The sequence below is a fragment of the Bidens hawaiensis genome, unplaced genomic scaffold (assembly GCF_021521415.1).
Source record: "Bidens hawaiensis isolate Kalapana, Puna unplaced genomic scaffold, B.hawaiensis_p1.1 tig00021170_1, whole genome shotgun sequence".
Classification (NCBI taxonomy): domain Eukaryota; kingdom Viridiplantae; phylum Streptophyta; class Magnoliopsida; order Asterales; family Asteraceae; genus Bidens; species Bidens hawaiensis.
The window spans coordinates 115,674-136,170 of record NW_027493269.1 but is presented as its reverse complement, the minus strand read 5'-3'; the positions used below and the strand labels follow the sequence as shown (position 1 = coordinate 136,170).

At 35.3% G+C, this 20,497-nt stretch overlaps 2 protein-coding genes across 2 annotated transcripts; both read left to right on the top strand.

Moving 5' to 3' along the window:
* Positions 1–1,582: 1,582 nt before the first annotated feature.
* On the top strand, positions 1,583–2,697 carry LOC143562786 (EP1-like glycoprotein 4). Its single transcript, XM_077050495.1, has one exon. The coding sequence runs from the start codon at positions 1,748–1,750 to the stop codon at positions 2,684–2,686; it is 939 nt and encodes a 312-aa protein (XP_076906610.1). The 5' UTR covers positions 1,583–1,747; the 3' UTR covers positions 2,687–2,697.
* A 10,744-nt stretch (positions 2,698–13,441) lies between these two features.
* On the top strand, positions 13,442–14,383 carry LOC143562802 (putative receptor protein kinase ZmPK1). The gene has a single exon (XM_077050507.1). The coding sequence runs from the start codon at positions 13,442–13,444 to the stop codon at positions 14,381–14,383; it is 942 nt and encodes a 313-aa protein (XP_076906622.1).
* The last annotated feature ends 6,114 nt before the right edge of the window (positions 14,384–20,497 follow it).

The following is a 20,497-nucleotide window of genomic DNA, read 5'->3' as shown; positions in this document are numbered from 1 at the left end:
GAAAAACACAATGAAAAAGACACAACGTAAAAAACACAATGGAATAAACACTATGAAAATAAAAACACAATGACAAAAACACAATGAAAAACACAATTAAATTACACAATGTAAAAAACACAATGCAAAAAACACTATGAAAAAGTAAAACACACTTGTATAACACAATTTTGTAAAACACAATTTTGATAAAAACACACTTTGTAAAAAAACCCACAAATTTTTTTTTTAATTTTTATATAGCAATATGGTACTCATATAAAAGAAAAAAACACTCGTTATTATGGTGAAATTGTTTTAAAAAAATGTCGTATAAAAAGTTATGGGCGTTTTAAAATGATAGGGGTATTTGACATGTGGTTTGCATATGGAGAGAGAAAGTCAACAAATGTGTTATCCCTATTATACCCTTACCCTTGTTTTACACTTTGATGATCTCTCTAATCTAATCTCAACCATTCAATTTTAAAATGAATGGACAAGATTATTTTCTATATTTCCTAGGAAAACTAATGTTCTTATTATAACTCAACCCAGAAAAATATAATGTAATATTTGAAATCAAATTTCAAGTTGAAAATCATAAATTCATATTCGATCTGAAATTCAGTTTCTGATACTGTGTAGAACCGAATTCGAGGTTTTAAAAACCAGATTCAAACTTTGAAATTCAAATTCGATACAAATCTTGAGTTTCCAGAACCTGATTCGAATATCGAACAACCCTATGTAATAATAAAGTATGAACTGTAAACACGACCTCCTTTATTGCGTTTTGTTATTACCCATTTGATTAAAAAGGTATGTGTTTAATAAGAAATTCCAGAAGTTTAATAACAAAAAAGTTGATAAAAATTAGTAATTTAGTATTTTATGCTGACTTATGAATTGTGATAAAGGATTTGTCGTATGACTAGAATATCAGAACACACACGATTACAGCTTGCAAAACATTATCCAACAAACAAACGGTGGCTGGAAAATTTGACCACGTTAAATCTAAATATTATCGTCATAGTTGCCTTGTTGGTAAGACTTCTAATTTAATATTCTGACTTTAAGTGACGTCATATAAATAAATGGGTTGTGTAATATATTAATTTTATTTTTTACAAATGAATTCTTTGCACTTTATCATCGACCTCATATTCCACACCTTAACAATTTTACCATTTTTTAAAATGAGAATGGCGTAATATGCGAATTACAAATATTTATTAAAATAAGATATCCTAAATTTTTAAAAATGTTTTTGCAATACTCATAAATTTTTCTTCTAGACCCGCTACTGAGGTCTACCCCACATATATAGGTACCAAAATAGAGCGAGTCCACTTTGGCACCAGCCGACACCCGACAACCTGTTAGCAAGACAAGGAGCTCAAGTGTGTTTGGCCACTACAAATCCAATCAATTACATTTCCTCCACTCGTGTTTTTATAATAAAGAGAAGTATATAATAATTGTGTTTCAGTTAAACCACTACGTGTGCTTGATGATTTAGTTAGTAAATACCGCATCACATAAGGGTATAAGAAATAAATCAATAATAATTGTTTTAATTTGCAAAGGAAGTATGATTCAATACTCAACATGCGATCCGGACACGGTTTTGCACATTCAATATCTGGAAACCTCAATAATAATAATAGAAAACGACTTTTACACATTTAAAATCCCATAAATACACGACTAAATATATGCATTCATCTTCACTTCTATCTATTCTGTTCATTAATCATCAGCCATGAAAACAACACTAATTTGTAGTCTTCTCCTTGCTTTCTTTCTCATCTTATCTCGCTACTCAACCGTGGCCCAGCCCTTCGACTACCCGTCCGCAAATCTTTCCACGACATGGACCAACAATGCATCCGCACCCCACTCAGTATCCTTCACAGACGGCTCCACAGTCCGCGCCATCCTCCTTAGAGGATCATTCGGACCAAGGTTCGCCTGTGGGTTCTACTGCAATGGAACCTGCGACTCTTACCTCTTTGCAGTTTTTATTGTCCAAACTAATAGCGGGTCAGGTATTGTCCAACCCGCTATTGGGTTCCCTCAAGTTGTCTGGTCAGCCAACCGGGACCACCCAGTTAAACTTGGGGCAAAACTTAATCTTAATGAAGTTGGAGACTTAGTGCTCCGAGATGCAGATGGTAACCTCGTTTGGTCTACCAACACCGCAGGAAAACATGTTGCTGGCATGCAGATAACTGATACCGGAAACCTAGTCTTGTTTGATTCGGGTAACGCAATCGTTTGGCAATCGTTTGATCACCCGACAGACAGTTTAGTACCCGGGCAAAAACTGTTTGAAGGACAAAAACTGATTGCTAGTGTTTCTTCGACGAATTGGAGGAAAGGTTTGTATTCGGTTGAGGTTACGAATAAGGGTTTGTTTGGTTACATTGAATCGAAGCCACGTCGAGTTTATTACAAGTATTTGGTTAATGGTTCTGATGGAAGTGAAGAAAGAAGTTATGTTAGGTTGTTTAATGGAAGTTTGGCTTTGTTCATTCATTCTGCCGAGCCAAGTCCTCCTGATGGTTCGATTCCCTTGCCGATAGCATCATCGGCTCAGTATATGAAACTAATGCCCGATGGGCATTTGAGAGTGTTGGAATGGCAGTCTGGGTGGCGGGTTGTGGCTGATTTATTCGGAGTTCGTGGCCGAAGACTCTAATGGGTGTTATATATGCAATGATTTGGGCTATGACATGAAGACATCATTGTTGCATTTTGTATAATAAATGAATGTGTGATAAATTATTATACGTTTTAGTTTGTTGTTGTATACTTATGTTACTTATGAATTAATTAAATAAAAGCAGACAATTGTTGAGATCCATTGGATCATCATCATCATCGTACTCAGTATATCTCACCAATAGCAAAGCTATGGTAGGGTCTGAAGAGGGTAAAATGTAGACAGCCTTACCTCTACCCTATGGGGCTAGAGAGGCTGCTTCCGGTGAGACCCCCGGCTCGATAGTAGTTTTGCATCAAGCCTTGGACATAAGACACATAGTACTCAATCATCGGGATGCCGGCTGATTGGTGCATGTACCCTTGTCTTTCGGCTGTCAACGCCACCATTGGATGGTTTGCGTAATGTCGAGTGAAGGGCAAACAAGGAGCTATCCTTGACGAGCAATTATGTTGGGCTTTGTCGCTAAAAGTCATTATCAACAAGTATTCGTCGATGGAAGTCTATCTACAATGAAAAGGGGTTGCGGCACAGTTGTTTCCCTTGTAATCGTTTTGAGTTTAATGAGAAATCGACATATTAGTGAAGGAATTTCTCAAGGGACTAGCAAGTCTTCTCTAGTCGTCGACAAGAACTCTCCTGCGGTAGAATCACTGGCTAATTACCAACGAGATGTTTTAGAAGTTACTTTCAAATTTTCTGGAGAATCTTTAAAGCAAAAATAAAACATAAAATGAAAGTCAAAATTAAAACTCAATAACAAAATTGTACTTAAACCAAGCCACCCGAATAATCATGTTAGAGTTTTCAGAACCGCCTTATCACGAATGAGAACGATCCATCCGAACATCCAAGAATCAAGGGCATATCATCTAGTTGGTCTGGAGTTGTGCGGACTCCAAATATTTTACTCTTACTTAGGTTTACTTTAAGATAGGGTGACAAATAAAAACAACTTAATAAATTAACGAGCTAAGTTTAATACATTCGAGAAGGACTAATCACCTGCGAAGATATACACTCGTTGGCATGGAAAACATCAGAAATCACCAGACTGTCTAACTACTTAAACTTTATTTGGCTTTAGTTAATACCATGAAATAACCTCTCAGGCCGACTCAAGTACCAAATTTAACGCCCGACAATAATCAGGATTGGTGCTACGGGATCTCCTTGCCTAACCCCCCTTTTAACTTTAAACTCCTTTGAAGGCGGCCGCTGTGTGAGAAACCAACTCAAGACAACATGGAATCCTTTTACGCCATAAAACTGGAAATCCCATTTGCATCATTATTGAATCTAAAAACATCCAGTTTAAAGTATCAAAAGCCTTCTTGAAATACTTTGAAAATCATAGCAATTTTGTCAACAAACTTAAAGTAGCTAGGAAGCAAGCTCATTAAGAATGAGCGGACTGCCTAAAATATACGCACTTTGGACATGGCCTATCACCGAACTGATGCAGCGGTATAAACAAGAATGAAGATCGAATCACATTGATTCAGAGAATACCCGTGATGAGCTTCGAAACTCCCAAATCTCACCCAAAGGTTTAGGGAAAATGAAGAGAAAATTGATAATTATTAAAATTCAAGTCTGTCCATTCATATTACATAAGCAGCATATAAATAAAGAGTCTAATACGAAATAGGCCAAAAAAGGTCCATGGGCTGAACACAAACCCAAAAATAAAAACATAAAAAGTGCTGAAAAAACATAAAAAAGGCCCAAAACTTTATTTAGAAGGCGTTTTTGGGCTTCAAGGGCCAAACCGCCGTAGGCGTTTGCCACAAGGTGCTCCTCGTCTTCGAATTGGAGGAAAGGTATGTATTCGGTTGAGGTTACGAATAAGGGTTTGTTTGGTTACATTGAATCGAAGCCACATCGAGTTTATTACAAGTATTTGGTTAATGGTCCTGATAGAAGTAAAGAAAGAAGTTATGTTAGGTTGTTTAATGGAAGTTTGGCTTTGTTCATTCATTCCGCCGAGCCAAGTCGTCCTGACGGTGTGATTCGAGTGCCGCTAGCATCATCGGCCGGCCAGTATATGAAACTAATGCCCGATGGGCGTTTGAGAGTGTTTGAGTGGCAGTTGGGATGGCGGGTTGTGGCTGATTTGTTTGGAGTTCGTGGCCGGACACTCTAATGGATATTGAAGACATCGATATTGCTGCGTTGTATAATAAATTAATAAGTGATCAATTATCATACGTATTAATGTGTTGTATACTCATGTTACATCTGAATTAATTAAATAAATTATCATATGTATTAATAATTAAGCATGTTTATGAAAAATGAGTATATGATCATATAATGTTATTCAATAATTACATATAATTTATTGAAAGTAACCATAAATGATAAAATAGATACGAGAACTTTATTAAATAAGGCCACAAAAGACTAACGTTTTTGCAAGAAAAATCCATAGACGTTACAGTCTCTCCCACTTAAGGAAAATTTCGTCTCGAAATTAAACATTGGAGACTGCTTCAGATTGAAAAGGATGAGGGTATTTTTGTTTCATTTGATCTTCAAGTTCCCAAATAAACTCGGGTCCTTGCTTATAGTTCCACTTCAGTTTCAGTAGACGGATTCAACTTCGCTTGAGTTTCTTGACATCATGATCCACGATTTCGATAGGTTTCCCAACAAAGTTGTGACACCCCGAAACCGGTGCTCAACGAAACGTTGGATTTACACAAAAACAGAGCCTTTTTATTGATAAGCACAGCGGAAGTCACAAATATTTATTTAGAAACAAATGTACAACAAACTTGAATGAGGCTATGTTTATCAGAGTTCATTATGCCAAATACTGCTCGTGCTAAATAGCCACATGATGCCTTCTTCGACACTTACTACTTTATCCTGAAATACATGCTAAAACAAGTCAGCTTTCGCTGGTGAGTTCTAATTTTATAATTAACAAACAATAAATTATAAAATGCTTCAATATGTAAAATAAGTTTGGCACTGAAATTTATTTCAAGGTCACAGTTATAGTTTCTTAGCCGCTCATTTGGTTTCGGTTACCTCTTAGAGTCACCCACTCTACGGTATCCTCTGCCTAAGCGTTGTTGGGTTACGGTTATCTATTAGGGCCACCAGCTCTACGATAACCTCACCCCACCCTCTTCAATTCCAATGTAGCCCAACTACTAGAGAGTTCCTCACTCTCGGTGTCACACTATACAGGTACACATATACCCCAAAGCCTTAAGGTCTTACATGCGGGTTATCAAGCCTGGAGGCCCGTGGTACTAAACCACCCTCCATTGAACCAATTATCCGTACATGGTGTTAATCACCCGACAGTCTGTGGCATAACACCACCCTCCAAAGCAGTGGCGGAACTTGAATAATTACATGGGGGGGTCAAAAATTTTAGATTAATCATAAGTTCATACATATAAACCAACCAAATTTTTATCACAAAAAAAAGACCATAAATCCAAAAAAATAACATTTTCTTACACATAAACGACAAAAGAAGAAAAATTACAACTGAGCCCGACGACCTTTAAGGTCTTTAAATTCATCGATTACTGATTTCGAATCAAACTTTTCAGCAATTTCTCTTTCGATGTAAACCACCAAGTTATTTGCAAGAAATTCATCAGACATCCGAAGACGATTTTTTTACTATTTTCATTGCTGAAAATCCCCTCTCTGTTGTTGCGGTAGAAACTGGAAGAGTCAAGATCAGCCGAACCACTCTATCAAGCAAATAAATGTCTCACGTTTTTGAGTTTTCACAAGACTTTGGCATAGATCATTAAGAGTTGATACATCACTTAGATTGGGATTCTTTACCATTTCAATATTAAAAAGCTCCTATTGATACCGTAGTTGAATTCTCTCTTGCTCCGTAAAATCAGCGGGATAATAATTCTCAACAAGAAGACAAATGTCATCAATATTAATCGCTTTAGGCTGTTTTTTTTTAAACTAAAGTAGAACTAAGACTTAACAACTCAATAGCTTGATCATTGAATATGCTATTCAACTCATGTAATTGTTTGTCCAAGGTGGATGTAAACAGATCTACTCGATAAAAATGTTCAAAAGTTACCTGATTATCTTTTTTACGAGGCCGATACCGAGTAGAAGTATACAAAGCATCCATCTTTGGCATATCTATTTTATGTTTTTCACAAAAACACTTTATTTGTGTAATTAAAGAATCCCATCCATTGTTTCTGTAATCATTTAGATTCCCTTTTGTTGCCGAAATTAACTCCATGGCATTAAGAATATCTTGGGATTTCTTTTGTAGGGCTTGAGAAAGAATGTCAGTTTTACCCATTACTTCCTTTAACAAGTGAAGAATAAACACGAACTCAAATGATTTAGTGTGAGAGTAAACTGCATCAGCATCGCTACAATGAGAAGAACTAGCACACTTGTCATTAATTATTCCCTTGAGAACAACACGGGTACTATGAAACATGTTAAGCAAACTGCAAACGGAACGATAATGGGAACCCCAACGTGTATCACCGTCTCTTCTTAATGTTGTGCTTGATTTTCCCCTTTACCCGATTTTATTTCACCAAGTTCCAATAATTCTTTAATCTCCACTCCCTTTGCCTTTTGTAACTCATCATGACGCTTACTAGAAGAACAAACTACATTGATTATAGACACTAAGTTACTAAAAAACTAATTTATAGGAATAATTTCCTTTGAAGCAACAACCAAGGCAAGTTGTAATCTGTGAGCAAAGCAATGAACATAATACGCATAAGGACAATCCTTAATAACAAGTGCCTGTAATCCATTCCATTCCCCTCTCATGTTGCTAGCAACATCATATCCTTGGCCACGAATTTTGCTAACATCAAACTCATACCGCAAAAGTTGTCTCCAAATTACTTTTCGGAGTTAATGAAAAGGTATCCGTAACATGAACCAAATCCAAGAACCTTTCTCGTATAATCCCTTCTACATCAACAAATCTCAAAACTATGGCCATTTGCTCCTTTTTAGACTCGTCCCGTGACTCATCAACCATAACACAAAAATATGAATCCCCAACTTCACTACGAATCTGCTTTCGAACGTTATTAGCAATAAATCCAAGTATACTTTGAATTGTAAGGAGCATTCTCTAAAATAACTTTTGCAACTTTATCATTATAAGAGGCTAGAAGTTTTAAGAGTTCAAGAAAATTACCTTGATTTTTGGAAATTAAATTTTCATCATGTCCTCGAAAACCACAAGCTTGGAATGTTAACCAACAAACTGATCAACTGAAGCTTTTAATCATATACGGTTCTTCAATAATTCCTCTTCGCTTTGTTTATCTATGATATTGTCAATGTGTGTTGTTTGGTTCAACAAGTTTTCACTGAATTCCACAGCCCTTCTATGTTGTGAACAATCAATATGCTTCAAGAATGCACACTTTTTCCCATCTATGTTGTAACAATCAATATGCTTCAACAAGTTTAACAATAAATGCATCATGACCGTTGCCCACATTTGGTGTATCATTAAATATATACAAAGAAAACAATAAGCAGAATGTGTTGTTGGAGAATACTCTAACCAATTAGGGAAAACAGCGAACCAAGAATATTGGAATCTACGAGGATGCTTCTTTGAACCTTTGGCAAGATACTCACTGAGATGTATTTGGAAAGGTCCTAAAGACAAATAAGCTCGTCTTATTTGCTCCCTTAAATTAACCGGATAATTCCACATTGTTATTCGTTTAGCGGGATCTCTTTCTAGAAGGTTAAGATCCACGTCATTGATATTTGCTTGTGGTTTTGGAGTTTCAAAATTGTCACGTTGTTGCTGATTTTCATTCTTTTCGGGCTCACTCGTTGAAGCTTTGTTTTACTCTCTTCATTAGCTTTATCAATATCGTTTTCAACCTTTCTTTTGAAAAAAGAATCAATTGTTTTCATCTTTTCCATATTTTTTTTATATCTACAAGAAGAAAAAATTAAACATTCAAATTAATAAACCCTAATTTAATTTGTCAATTGGTTCAGTAATCAAACATAAAAATATATAATTATATAAATAATCTAAACTAAAAATTTCACAACATCAAACATAAACCAATGGAAATAATAGATGAATGGTTTGGTACAAACCTTTTAGTAAAGAAAAGATAAATGGCTAGTGACGATGGATTGATTATTCTCTATGTTGCCAATAGCCGGCTCCTGCTGTTCTATAATTATATTCGACCATATACTTTCAAAATTTCCATAAGAAATCCTGCAGCACTACGACACTTTCCTAGTCCTCCAGACGTTTTATATTTTCATTGAGTTATTGGGCTTTTAAATGTTGGTTTAATTAGTTTATTGGGCTTTTAAATATGGGAAATGAATACAAAATATGGACATACTTGTATATGTATGGGCTATATAATGTAGTTCTAGGCCCAAAATCAGGGGGGCACAACCCCTCCCTGCCCATCATATGGTCCGCCGATGCTCCAATGCCCATAAGGTCTTACATAGAGTTTCCAAGCCCATAGGCCCGTTATATAAAACCAAGCATAAAAATATTTCAAATTTATCATTTTGCTTATGACCATGCCAAGTCATTATGCATATATTTCTAAAATCAAAATTTGTATGCAACTGTGCTAGTTCAATTAAAACCATTTCAAATAATCATTTTATCAAAGTGTTTTCTATAACTTTAACAAACTTTTAAAACAAGTGTTCAATATGAGACTATAAGGATTTGAAAAGCATATGGTCCATATCAATAATTAATTTAAGTATTTAAAATGCTTCAAATCAATATAAGTTTACGTGTATCTCAACTCAAAATGATTAAAAATACAGTCTTAGATACTCATAATTTTATTACGAGATACTACACGAGCATGTGTCTCAGCCCAAAATAATATTAAAAGGGGCAGTGTCATAGAACTCACCTATTAGATGTTACCGCTAGTCCAAGCCTTGTAGTTAATTAGTATCGTCTTTTATTTTTACAAAAATGTCGTCAGAGTTGACATACCTGAATATATACCAGTATTACTTTAAGTTATCTAACGAGTCATTAAATACTAAGATAACCTACTAACTAGTTGACACGATTCGTAAAGATAATTTTCTTATTTATAAACCGCTTGAATACATATGAACTTATTTCTCATATATAAAACATGTTTATATCAGTTTGGTGTCAACGTAACTTTTATGTATTATACAATCTATTTTATTTACATCTTTATTTAATTATCTTCTTGATGGCTTTTACCATTGTTATATATTATAAAACTCATTTTTAACAACTATATATAATGGAAAGTTAAACTTTTGATCATCAATAGTCAACATTAACTATTCAATATTTTACCAAATTTCATAACTAAAAAGGTTTATACCAGCTTGTTAGAATCATCCGGACATTATAACCACCACAATATTAATCATCACCGCGACTCTGCGAGACCCATTATTTTTACCATAAATGTCATGTCTCGGCCATAGCATCGTCATCACGCCTTCGTTACGTAAAACCGTCACCATAGTACCGGTGCCAAGACTATCGCTGATCACCATCTTGGGCCGCATTTAATTACCGTTTGATGGCACCCGTCGTCTTACCACTGCAGTGACCATCGTCACAGGCTACACTTTTTTTCACTCTCGACTCCTTTTTTTTACTCTTTCTATCTCTATATTATTATTATTATTATTATTTTGAGATGAGATGAATAAATAAAAGCCTTAAAACTCAATGAATAGGTGGTGGTATGTATATTCATATAATATGGTGATATATATACACATAATATGGTGATGGACAAGAGCTTCATAAAAAAAGGCATATCTAGGGGATGTGTTAAATATCCAGGGGAGGTTTTTAACACCTACGTGGCTTCACAGGATGTTGATTTGTGGCTTCAAAAATGGTGATTCATTTGTTGGTCATTTAAAAGAAATAAAGATATGATTCAAGAAAAACTTGGCTTGCACTCATCATTCAATGTTTCATAGTGGCACTCCAAGCTAATATAAATTTCTATAACTATCCTTAAGTTTTAATTTGAATGTTAACTAAATCTTCAACTTATATTTTTAAACTTTTTAAAGTGGGTGTCACAAAAGTCAAGTTTATGATCAATGCAAATATCTTCAAAGGGAACATGCTGAGTATCATTAGCTAAGCATTTCTTGAGGTTGGAAACATGGAAACTGCTATGAACGCCGCACAATTCCTGAAGTAGTTTGAGTTTGTATGCCACTGGACCAATCCTATCAAGAATCTCAAAAGGTCCAACATACCTAGGAGCAAGCTTTCCTATGTTCCCAAATCGGATAATGCCTTTCCAGGGGGACTTTGAGTAAGATTTGGTCTCCAACTTGAAACTCAAGTGGTTTACTTCGATTGTTGGCATAACTCTTTTGTCGATCACTAGCAGATTTAAGTCTTTCTCGAATGATGGCAATCCAGTCGAAGGTTGCTTGGACGATTTCGAGACCAATACCTTGAGATTCACCAATCTCGGTCCAACACACGGGTGTTCGACATTTCCTACCATACAAAACCTCAAAAGGAGCACATTTGATGCTAGTATGGTAGTTGTTATTATAAGAAAATTCAATGAGAGGTAGATGTCATCCCAATTTTCTCCAAAATCGATTATGCAAGAACGTAGCATGACTTCCAAGGTTTGGATGGTTCTCTTGGTTTGACCATCCTTTTGGGGATGATAGGTTGTGCTAAGATCTACACGAGTCCCCCAAGCCTTTTGAAAGGATTGCCAAAAGATGGAGGTAAAGCGACTGTAACAATTGGAGATTATGGATAAGGGAACACCATGAATTGTCATGATTGAGTTGATGTAAATTTGACACAACCTCTCCATCTTGTAGGCTTCACTAATAGGGATGAGATGAGCAGATTTTGAGAGACGATCGTTTAAAACCCAAATTGAGTCATTCTTGCGAGTGGTTTTTGGTAGTTTAGTGATAAAATCCATGGAAATTTGATCCCACTTTTATAGAGGAATCTTGGATTGTTGAAGAAAACCCGAGGGATTCCGATGTTCGTATTTAACTTTTGAGCATGTGGACACTTCCCAACGTACAAGGCTATATCCTTCTTCATACCAGGCCACCAATAGAATTCCCTATGATCATGGTACATTTTATCAGCTCCCGGATGGATGGAGTATCGAGTTTTGTGTGCTTCGTCAAGGATAAGATTTCGAAGGTCTTCGGAATTTTGAATCCATATGTGTCCCATGAAGTAAAGAACTCCATCGGACTTAGTTTCAAATTATTTTTCAGCTCCACAATCCAATTCGGCCTTATGATTGTTTTGGGCTACCACTTGTGCTTGAGCTTGAAGAATTCGGGCCTTAAGGCTAGTGTTAATGGCCATTTCCATGGCCCAAATACGAGAGGGTTTAACTCTATCCTTTCGGATTAGGGCATCGGTAACGATATTCTCTTTGCCGGGGTGGTAACGAATCTCACAATCGTAATCATTGAGTAACTTGACCCGACGATGTTGCCTCATGCTGAGTTCTTTTTGGTTGAGGATGTGTTGCAAGCTTTTATGATCGGCATAAATGACACATTTAGTTCCATAAAGGTAGTGTATCCAAACTTTTAGAGTGAAAATCACTACACCTAACTCAAGATCGTGAGTGGCCGGTGTAGTTCTTTTCGTGGATCTAAAGTTAACGAGGAACAATAGGCTATGAACTTGCCTCGCTGCATGAGTACTCAACGGAGACCTTGATTTGAAGCATCACAAAGATTGTCCCTTCTCTTCAATCCTTCTTGTTACTTTCTGTCCCGACTCTCTTTTTTGCTTCTGACTCCATCCAGTTCGCTGCAAAAGCCAAGTATGCTCTTCGAATAATTTGTAGTTTCCGCCCCTTTCCTCTTGGTTTATTTCATGTCATCTATAGGATGGACTTCCTCTCAATTGATTTATTTTCTTGTGGGCACTATAGATTCACGACATGTTTTTCTACAACTCTAGTGGGCCACATCCCACTTTCTTATTCTACGTAAGATGCATTAACATTAGAATCAAATATTTTTAAATAATATTAACTTTAGTATGGTGTGACAATTATTTTTCTTAAGTTAATTAGGTAAATATTTTAATGGATCCGGCATTAACAGTAAATAAAACTTGTTTAGAATTTTGTTCGTCCATCTCAACTTTATTAAAAGTATTCCAGATTAGCTCGTTATTTCTAGAAAGCTTTAAAATATAAGTATGAACCACTTAAGATATTATTTAATAAAAACTAACATAAAACCAATTATAAGTGTAAGAAATACTTGTAAAATTTATATATAATTTCGACTATATCACTCCCAATAGTGTTTATCAACTTGAAAGAATTTAAAAGCCTATTTTTCGTACCCGCAACACTAAACGGCATCCTTACATTCCTCTAAGAAGAGACGCGTCATCAAAAGAGCCGAATCGAGAGAGAGAACCATTCGAAGTTAATATATATAAAAGATGGTCAGGAATCAATCTATCAACAATCCATCGATTCAATAGTCAACCATCGATTCAATAGTCAACATATGATCCGGACAAGGTTTTGCACATTCAATATCAAGGAACTTCAAATTAGAAAGAAAACTATTGCCCATACAAAACAAAGGAAAAGCCTTTTATAGATATGAAATCCTATAAATACACAACTTAGTATATGTATTCATTCATCTTCAATTCTATCTGTTCTATTCATTAATTACTTATTAGCCATGAAAACGCCATTATTTTCTAGTTTTCTCCTTGCTTTCTTTCTCATCTTTTCTCGCCACTCAATCGCCCAGCGCTTCGACTACCCGACCGCAAAGCTTTCCACCACATGGACCAACAATGAGTCCGCACCCCACTCAATACCCTTCACAGATGGCTCAACAATCCGAGCCATCCTCCTTAATTCAAGAACATACGGACCCAGGTTCGCCTGCGGGTTCTATTGCAACGGGAGGTGCGACTCGTACCTCTTAGCAGTCTTCATAGTCCAAACCAACAGTGGGGGAGGTATAACACAACCCGCTAGTGGGTTCCCTCAAGTTGTCTGGTCAGCCAACCGAGCCCACCCCGTTAAACTCGGTGCAAAAGTTAGTCTTAATGAAGCTGGAGATTTAGTTCTCCGTGATGCCGATGGTAGCCGAGTTTGGTCTACCAACACCGCTGGAAAACATGTTGCTGGCATGAGTATAACTGATACTGGAAACCTGGTACTGTTTGATTCGGGTAACAAGATTGTTTGGCAATCATTTGATCACCCGACGGACAGTTTAGTACCCAGGCAGAAACTGTTTGAAGGACAGAAGCTGATTGCTAGTGTTTCTTCGACGAATTGGAGGAAAGGTTTGTATTCGGTTGAGGTTACGAATAAGGGTTTGTTTGGTTACATTGAATCGAAGCCACGTCGAGTATATTACAAGTATTTGGTTAATGGTCCTGATGGAAGTAAAGAAAGAAGTTATGTTAGGTTGCTTAATGGAAGTTTGGCTTTGTTCATTCATTCTGCCGAGCCAAGTCGTCCTGACGGTGTGATTCGAGTGCCGCTAGCGTCATCGGCCGGCCAGTATATGAAACTAATGCCGGATGGGCATTTGAGAGTGTTTGAATGGCAGTTGGGATGGCGGGTTGTGGCTGATTTGTTTGGAGTTCGTGGCCGGGGACTCTAATGGATATTGAAAACATCTACATATTGTTGCATTGTATAATAAATTAATAAGTGACAAATTATCATACGTATTAATTTGTTGTATACTTATGTTACATCTGAATTAATAAAATAAAAGCAGTAATATGTTGACCTCCATTTGATGGTTTGTGTAAAATCTGATTAAGGGCATACTAAGGCTTAGATAAAAACCATATGAGAGAATATATTTAGGAATTATAAGTTATTATCAAGCATTACATATAATTGTTAGGAGTAATACATTACACTCATAGAGAAAGGATCAAATAGAAATAAAGAAAATTATGAGAACAGTAAGAACAAATCTTAGCCATCCATATTTTTATTCTATGGCTGAGATTTTGCAAAGTATCAAATATAATTAGTTAGTCATTAAAATGGGCATGAAGGACATAGTTGTAACTTCTTAGTATTTAAAATTTAGAAACCTTCAAAAGACATTAATTACGACAATTTTTTATAACATAAATCTTTTATGTTACGTTATTTCTCATTTCTATTATTTAATTTTACTTATTGCACTCCAATACTCCATACCGTGTTATTAGAGTTGTGTTAATTTTGATTTGTAAACACTATGAAGCATGATGTGTTGTTTTGAATGTGTTGTTATGGTGTGTTATTTTTATGTTGTATGTTCAGTGTGTCGTTATAGGTGTGTTATTTTTTGTTTTAAAGGTGTTATAGTTGTGTTATTTTTGATTTGTAAACAATATGAAACATAATGTGTTGTTTTGAATGTGTTGTTACAATTTTATTTGAAATATTATGTGGATGTGTTGTTTAATTTTAAGTGAGATAAAATGGTTTTTGGGCTTTTACACTTACATTTGAAAATTCTTACTTAAGAAATATCCTATAAAAATTTAATATTTAAAAGTTTCATTAAAAAAAGAGTCAAACCGGTTACATAATTATAGGAGTTACCTAATAATAATTCTCAACAAAATGTACATAAATACCCTTTAGTAAGAAATACATTGAATGTGTTGTGATTGGTTCCTACTTTTTTTACACAAAATGTGTTTTCTACAGTATCCATTCTCTACACTCATAAACGAAACTAGTTTGGTCAAAGTAGCATACATATTAATTACTAGACACTAGAAATAAATGATCGTAACTGAAATATTAATAAAACCAAAAATTTAATAAAAACCAATTGTTTTAATTCATTTCTTCAATCTTATTTCTCATTCTCACCCATATGTCAATTATTTGAGTAACTGGCTCCTTATCATGTTCCTTCATTTCTATAGAACTCGCCTTAGAGTTATTAGAGTATAGAGATCTAGTTGATGACTTGTTTTGGTTTTTCCAACTTTATAAACTAATTCATTTCACCTTTGTTTTTCAATACCCTTCATTATAACACATGATTCCATTAACTTTTTGTTACATGGTTCTCTACATATATCATTCGTTTCTTTGTTTTGTCGAGTCTCTACATATATTATTTAGCAAACTCTGAGTATCTTAACCTAGCGCATTATCGTCGTTATGAGATCCATAATTAGAATTATCATCAAAATTGGAGTTATCATCAAAATTAACATATCCCTTATCATGTGGAGTTCGCCTCTTTTCTCCGAATATGGGTAATATGTTCTCACACAATGTTGCTCCAATCTGACCTAGCTTGTGAGCGATTATAAGGCTAGGGTTAAGTAAATAGATTTCTTCAATGGAATAATGGTTGCTAATAGGTGTATTTTATGTGTGCAACATTATGTACTAATTTTTAAATAAATGCATGGATGTGTTAACATTATATTTATTTCTTCATATCATTTTTATATTTGGTAGCTCCTAATAGATAATTTACTAAACCACGTATTTGAGCTAATAGGAAGAAACGTTTAGATGAAGAAATCAACTAAACCACAGTAGCCCACAAGAATGTGCACGGTTACGAGGCAGTCTTGAGGGCTGGGTGTTTTTGTCGGCGGCCATAAAAGGAAGAGAAGTAGTCAACTACTTGTTTCATTCTTTCTTTAACCGCAAATATACCGACTCCTACTTCTTACTTACTCCAAATTAATATACCTCGTGCCTGAGACTTCAATATTTCATATATGTTAAGTTACTTGTATACTTTAGTGATTATAACCAAACCTTTGACACATTTAGCGAGTCGTCTAATCCACGATTAGCCTATTATGTTTATTGTTTAACGATCGTCGGATTATGAACACACAAGCCTCTACCCGAGGCGTGAGTGGGTGGGTCGGGCCAATAGATCTATCATCATATTACCACTGGATTAACAAGTTAATGGTTGTACGTGTGAGTAAGTATACACTTGTAATAATCACATATGATGAATATCATGAATAAAGCTTGAATCGATAGCATTTATAAAACATAGAATAAATAAGTTGCATATTTCCACCCCAAAGTATAAAATGTTTAAAAGCATATAGAATGGACTATGAAACTCACCTTTCTTGGTGGATGAACACGAATGAGAGAAATAGTTTGTTTGTTGAACCGGTAACTGGATTCCCTAGATTGAGTTTTGATTTTTAAATTAGTTAGAGTGTCGCACACTAGAATGATTTAAACCAAGAGGGCATCACCTCCATCAAGTTGATTCCTAGGTAAGAGTCACGGGTCAAATGGGATTATTTACGCCACTCTTGCCTTCGACATAACCGTTTTCTTGTCAGATTCGTACATACCCGATTTATACTCTATTTGTATACTAGCTCAAAATGTTTTAGAATGGTTTTGATAAATAAGAAACTACGAGGTTAAAAGTGTAATATCATACAGTTTAGAGTGTTTATTGACATTTAGGATAGTATGGGGTTCTATGGGTGTTCACGGTCCGGTTTTCAAGGTTTTTAGGTCAAACCGTGAACCAAACCGTTAGTAACGGTTTTTGATTTTCGTAAACCAAAACCGAACCATTGAACTCTTAAACTGAACCAAACCGAACCATTTATAACGGTTTGGTTTCGCGGTTTGGCCTTGTTCGGTCCTTATACAAATTGTTCAAAATAATTCATAATATGTTAATATTGTACAACTTATAATATTTATATAATTTAACAAACAACTAATTTTTACGTTTTTAAAATATCATTCAAGAAAATAAAAGGCCAATTAAAGTTTCTTTCATTTTTGATTTGGGCTTAGCCCACCTTTTTTGTTTACTATCATTATTTTGATACATATTTAAGAGTGTCCATGTATACACACACACACATATATATATAATACAGAATACTATATATGTCTAGTTATTAATTTATACACACACCCACACACACACACACACACACACATATATAGGGTTGGTATCATTTAAGAACTCTAAAAAAGTTAAGAACTCTTAGAAACTCTAAACAATCAAACATTTTTTTAATTTTTTTATATACTAACATTATATAAGAGTAGTTTTATCATATTTTATATAAAAAATTTTGATTACATATATTAATTACAAGTTTACATATGTGTAAAATTTATGTACTACCAAATTTACATAGGTGTAAAACAAAACATAGATATGTATAAAAACTAATTTTCAAAATTGTAATTGTAAATATAGATATACAAAATGATGAAACTACACTCACATAACATTGTTAGGCCACGATTTTTATACTGAGGATCCTTTATCTTTGACTGTCTTATGGATAGTTTATCCTTGAAATATACATCAGGATATAAAGGATCGACGATCCTCAGTATTACTTGTTTACTAATGATTGCATTTAGTATGGTGATGTGTTAGACAGGTGTAGCAACTTTAAGACGTACTTGTACGAGTTATCCTCACGGGACATCCTATAGCTGGAGCGTGTATCCAGGATCCTACTTTAATGTAGCTGTTAATGGACGATTTCATATGAAGATGAACGTGCAAATATCAACAACGGCTATAAGACTCATTCTACATCTTATCTCGCTACTGGATGGCTATTGGCACGTGGTCAAAGGTCGTGGAGCGGCTAAGTGGAAGACTTCCGTGTAATTAGGAGATATTGTTATTATTGTTATCTTATTTAAACGAGCTATGATCGAGTAGGTAAACACATGTACTTACACACACACTAGAGCAGAAGAAAACATTCTCTCTACACACTAGCATACTTTGTAATCTCGATCATATACTCCATCACATTTGTAACCACCTTTTGTTTATTAATATAATCGACGGTGATAGTTTTCACCGTCCGGGGTTTTTTGTGCCGGAGACCACGATAACCATATACTAATCGACCAAAGGTTAACTTGTTGATCCTTGATTAGAGTGATCCGACCAAAGATTAGCTTATTAATCCTTGACCGACATCATTTCTTCAAAGATTACCTTGATAAGTTTTAACCGAAGTAAGACTATCTTGGTTAAGGGATTTTTCCCTCGTAATCAAACCTTTGTGTTCACCAATATCACGATCATACACTTGTCATTATCGAGTTAGCACCTTACCTCACATAACAGATTTGGATACTTGATCCTTAGCCGATTTTTGTCCAAAACAATTTGACGCCCACCGTGGGGCAATTGGTGCTGTCACACCCTCAAAATCCACTAACGGAGTTTTACCGTCAGAGGGTGTGAACTAACAGGATCGGAATCATCAGTTATAATCAAACCATAAAATAAAGTTTCAAAACCATGAAAACGTTTACGAGTAATTTAATGCGGAAGCGTAAAAAAAAACCTTTAATCAAAAGTTGCGTCACGCAGGACGACTTAAAACCAATGATAACTGTTAAAAATAAATTTGCATAACAGAAGCGTTTTCAAACAATGCATGTTCCTAAACCGCGCGCCCGCCTCGGCTACCTGAGAATAACATACTAAAAGTGTCAACACAAGGTTGGTGAGTTCACAAGTTATATAAAAATAAAGCGATTAGCGTTTGCGTTCAGCGTGTTGCGTTAAGCGTGTTGCGTTAAGCGTTTTGCGTTACAGCATTTTGCGTTACAGCGTTTTGCGTTACCAGATAGTGTTATGTCAATTATATATCTATAGGTAGCTAGCCTATAAAGCAAGTATTACTAAGTGTTCAACACCGAAGCTGACTGTTTATCAAGTGCCTTGTCACCAGGTCATCCAGACCATGGTACGTGTTAGCCAAAATTACACCCGCTCGACCTCCCGTCGAGTTTAGCGTTGGGTGGGGTTTGTCAAACCCAGTAGTACTACTCAACAGTGACTCGCTATTCCAAATATTAACCGGTTCGATGTGTAGGACTTCAATTGTTTCGTTTGCCGCTTAGCCTTTACAAGTGATATATAATTTACTAACAAAATCTTAAATGTGTTTATCGGAGTATGTTATCTCCCCCAAGTGAAAAGCGTTTAAAACAGTTTAAAAGGGGTAAGTGAAACTCACTGTTTGCGAAGAATTTCCCAAATTAAATCACCAAGATGCGCGTCACAGAAAAACTCTCTCTAGCGTTCTAAAACAACAAAGAGATTTTCTAAGTGTCGGAATATTATCGAGTCTCTAGACCCGGCACATAATACCTATGCACATAACATGTTTCGTGTTTCGTTTGTGAATCGTGTGTGACTTTAACAATGTATTTGTGATACATTACATGTGTAAGCACTCATATACGTGTCATGTATTCATAAAGTACATCACTAGCAATTACTCCCCGTAAGGGCATTTTGGTCAAATCATGACAATTAACTAGCCATTATTCCCCATAACTGCATTTTGGTCAAAACACGAAATTTATCTTGCAATCATTCCCCTCAAGGGCAATTTGGTCAAAACACGATAATAAATTAGCAAGTATCATGTTTCATGCAATTTCACAAAACTCAGCAGCTAGTTTCACCGAGACAGAAATTCTACTTGAAAGATTGTACTATTCCACCGATCATAGCATCTCAATTAATTCATCAAAAATCATCACAGAAGCATACATGTCTTAGGTTTCCAGAACATATTTTATTATATTTTTATTCCACATAGTTTTCTCACAATCATCAAATCATTACAGCAAACTCACAACAGTCAAATTCACGCGCAATAGAATGTTAATTGAAATTCCCATTAAACGAAAAATCCAATAAATGGAAGACCACTTGGGTTAGGTTCCTAACTCAATAAGTCAACTTCCA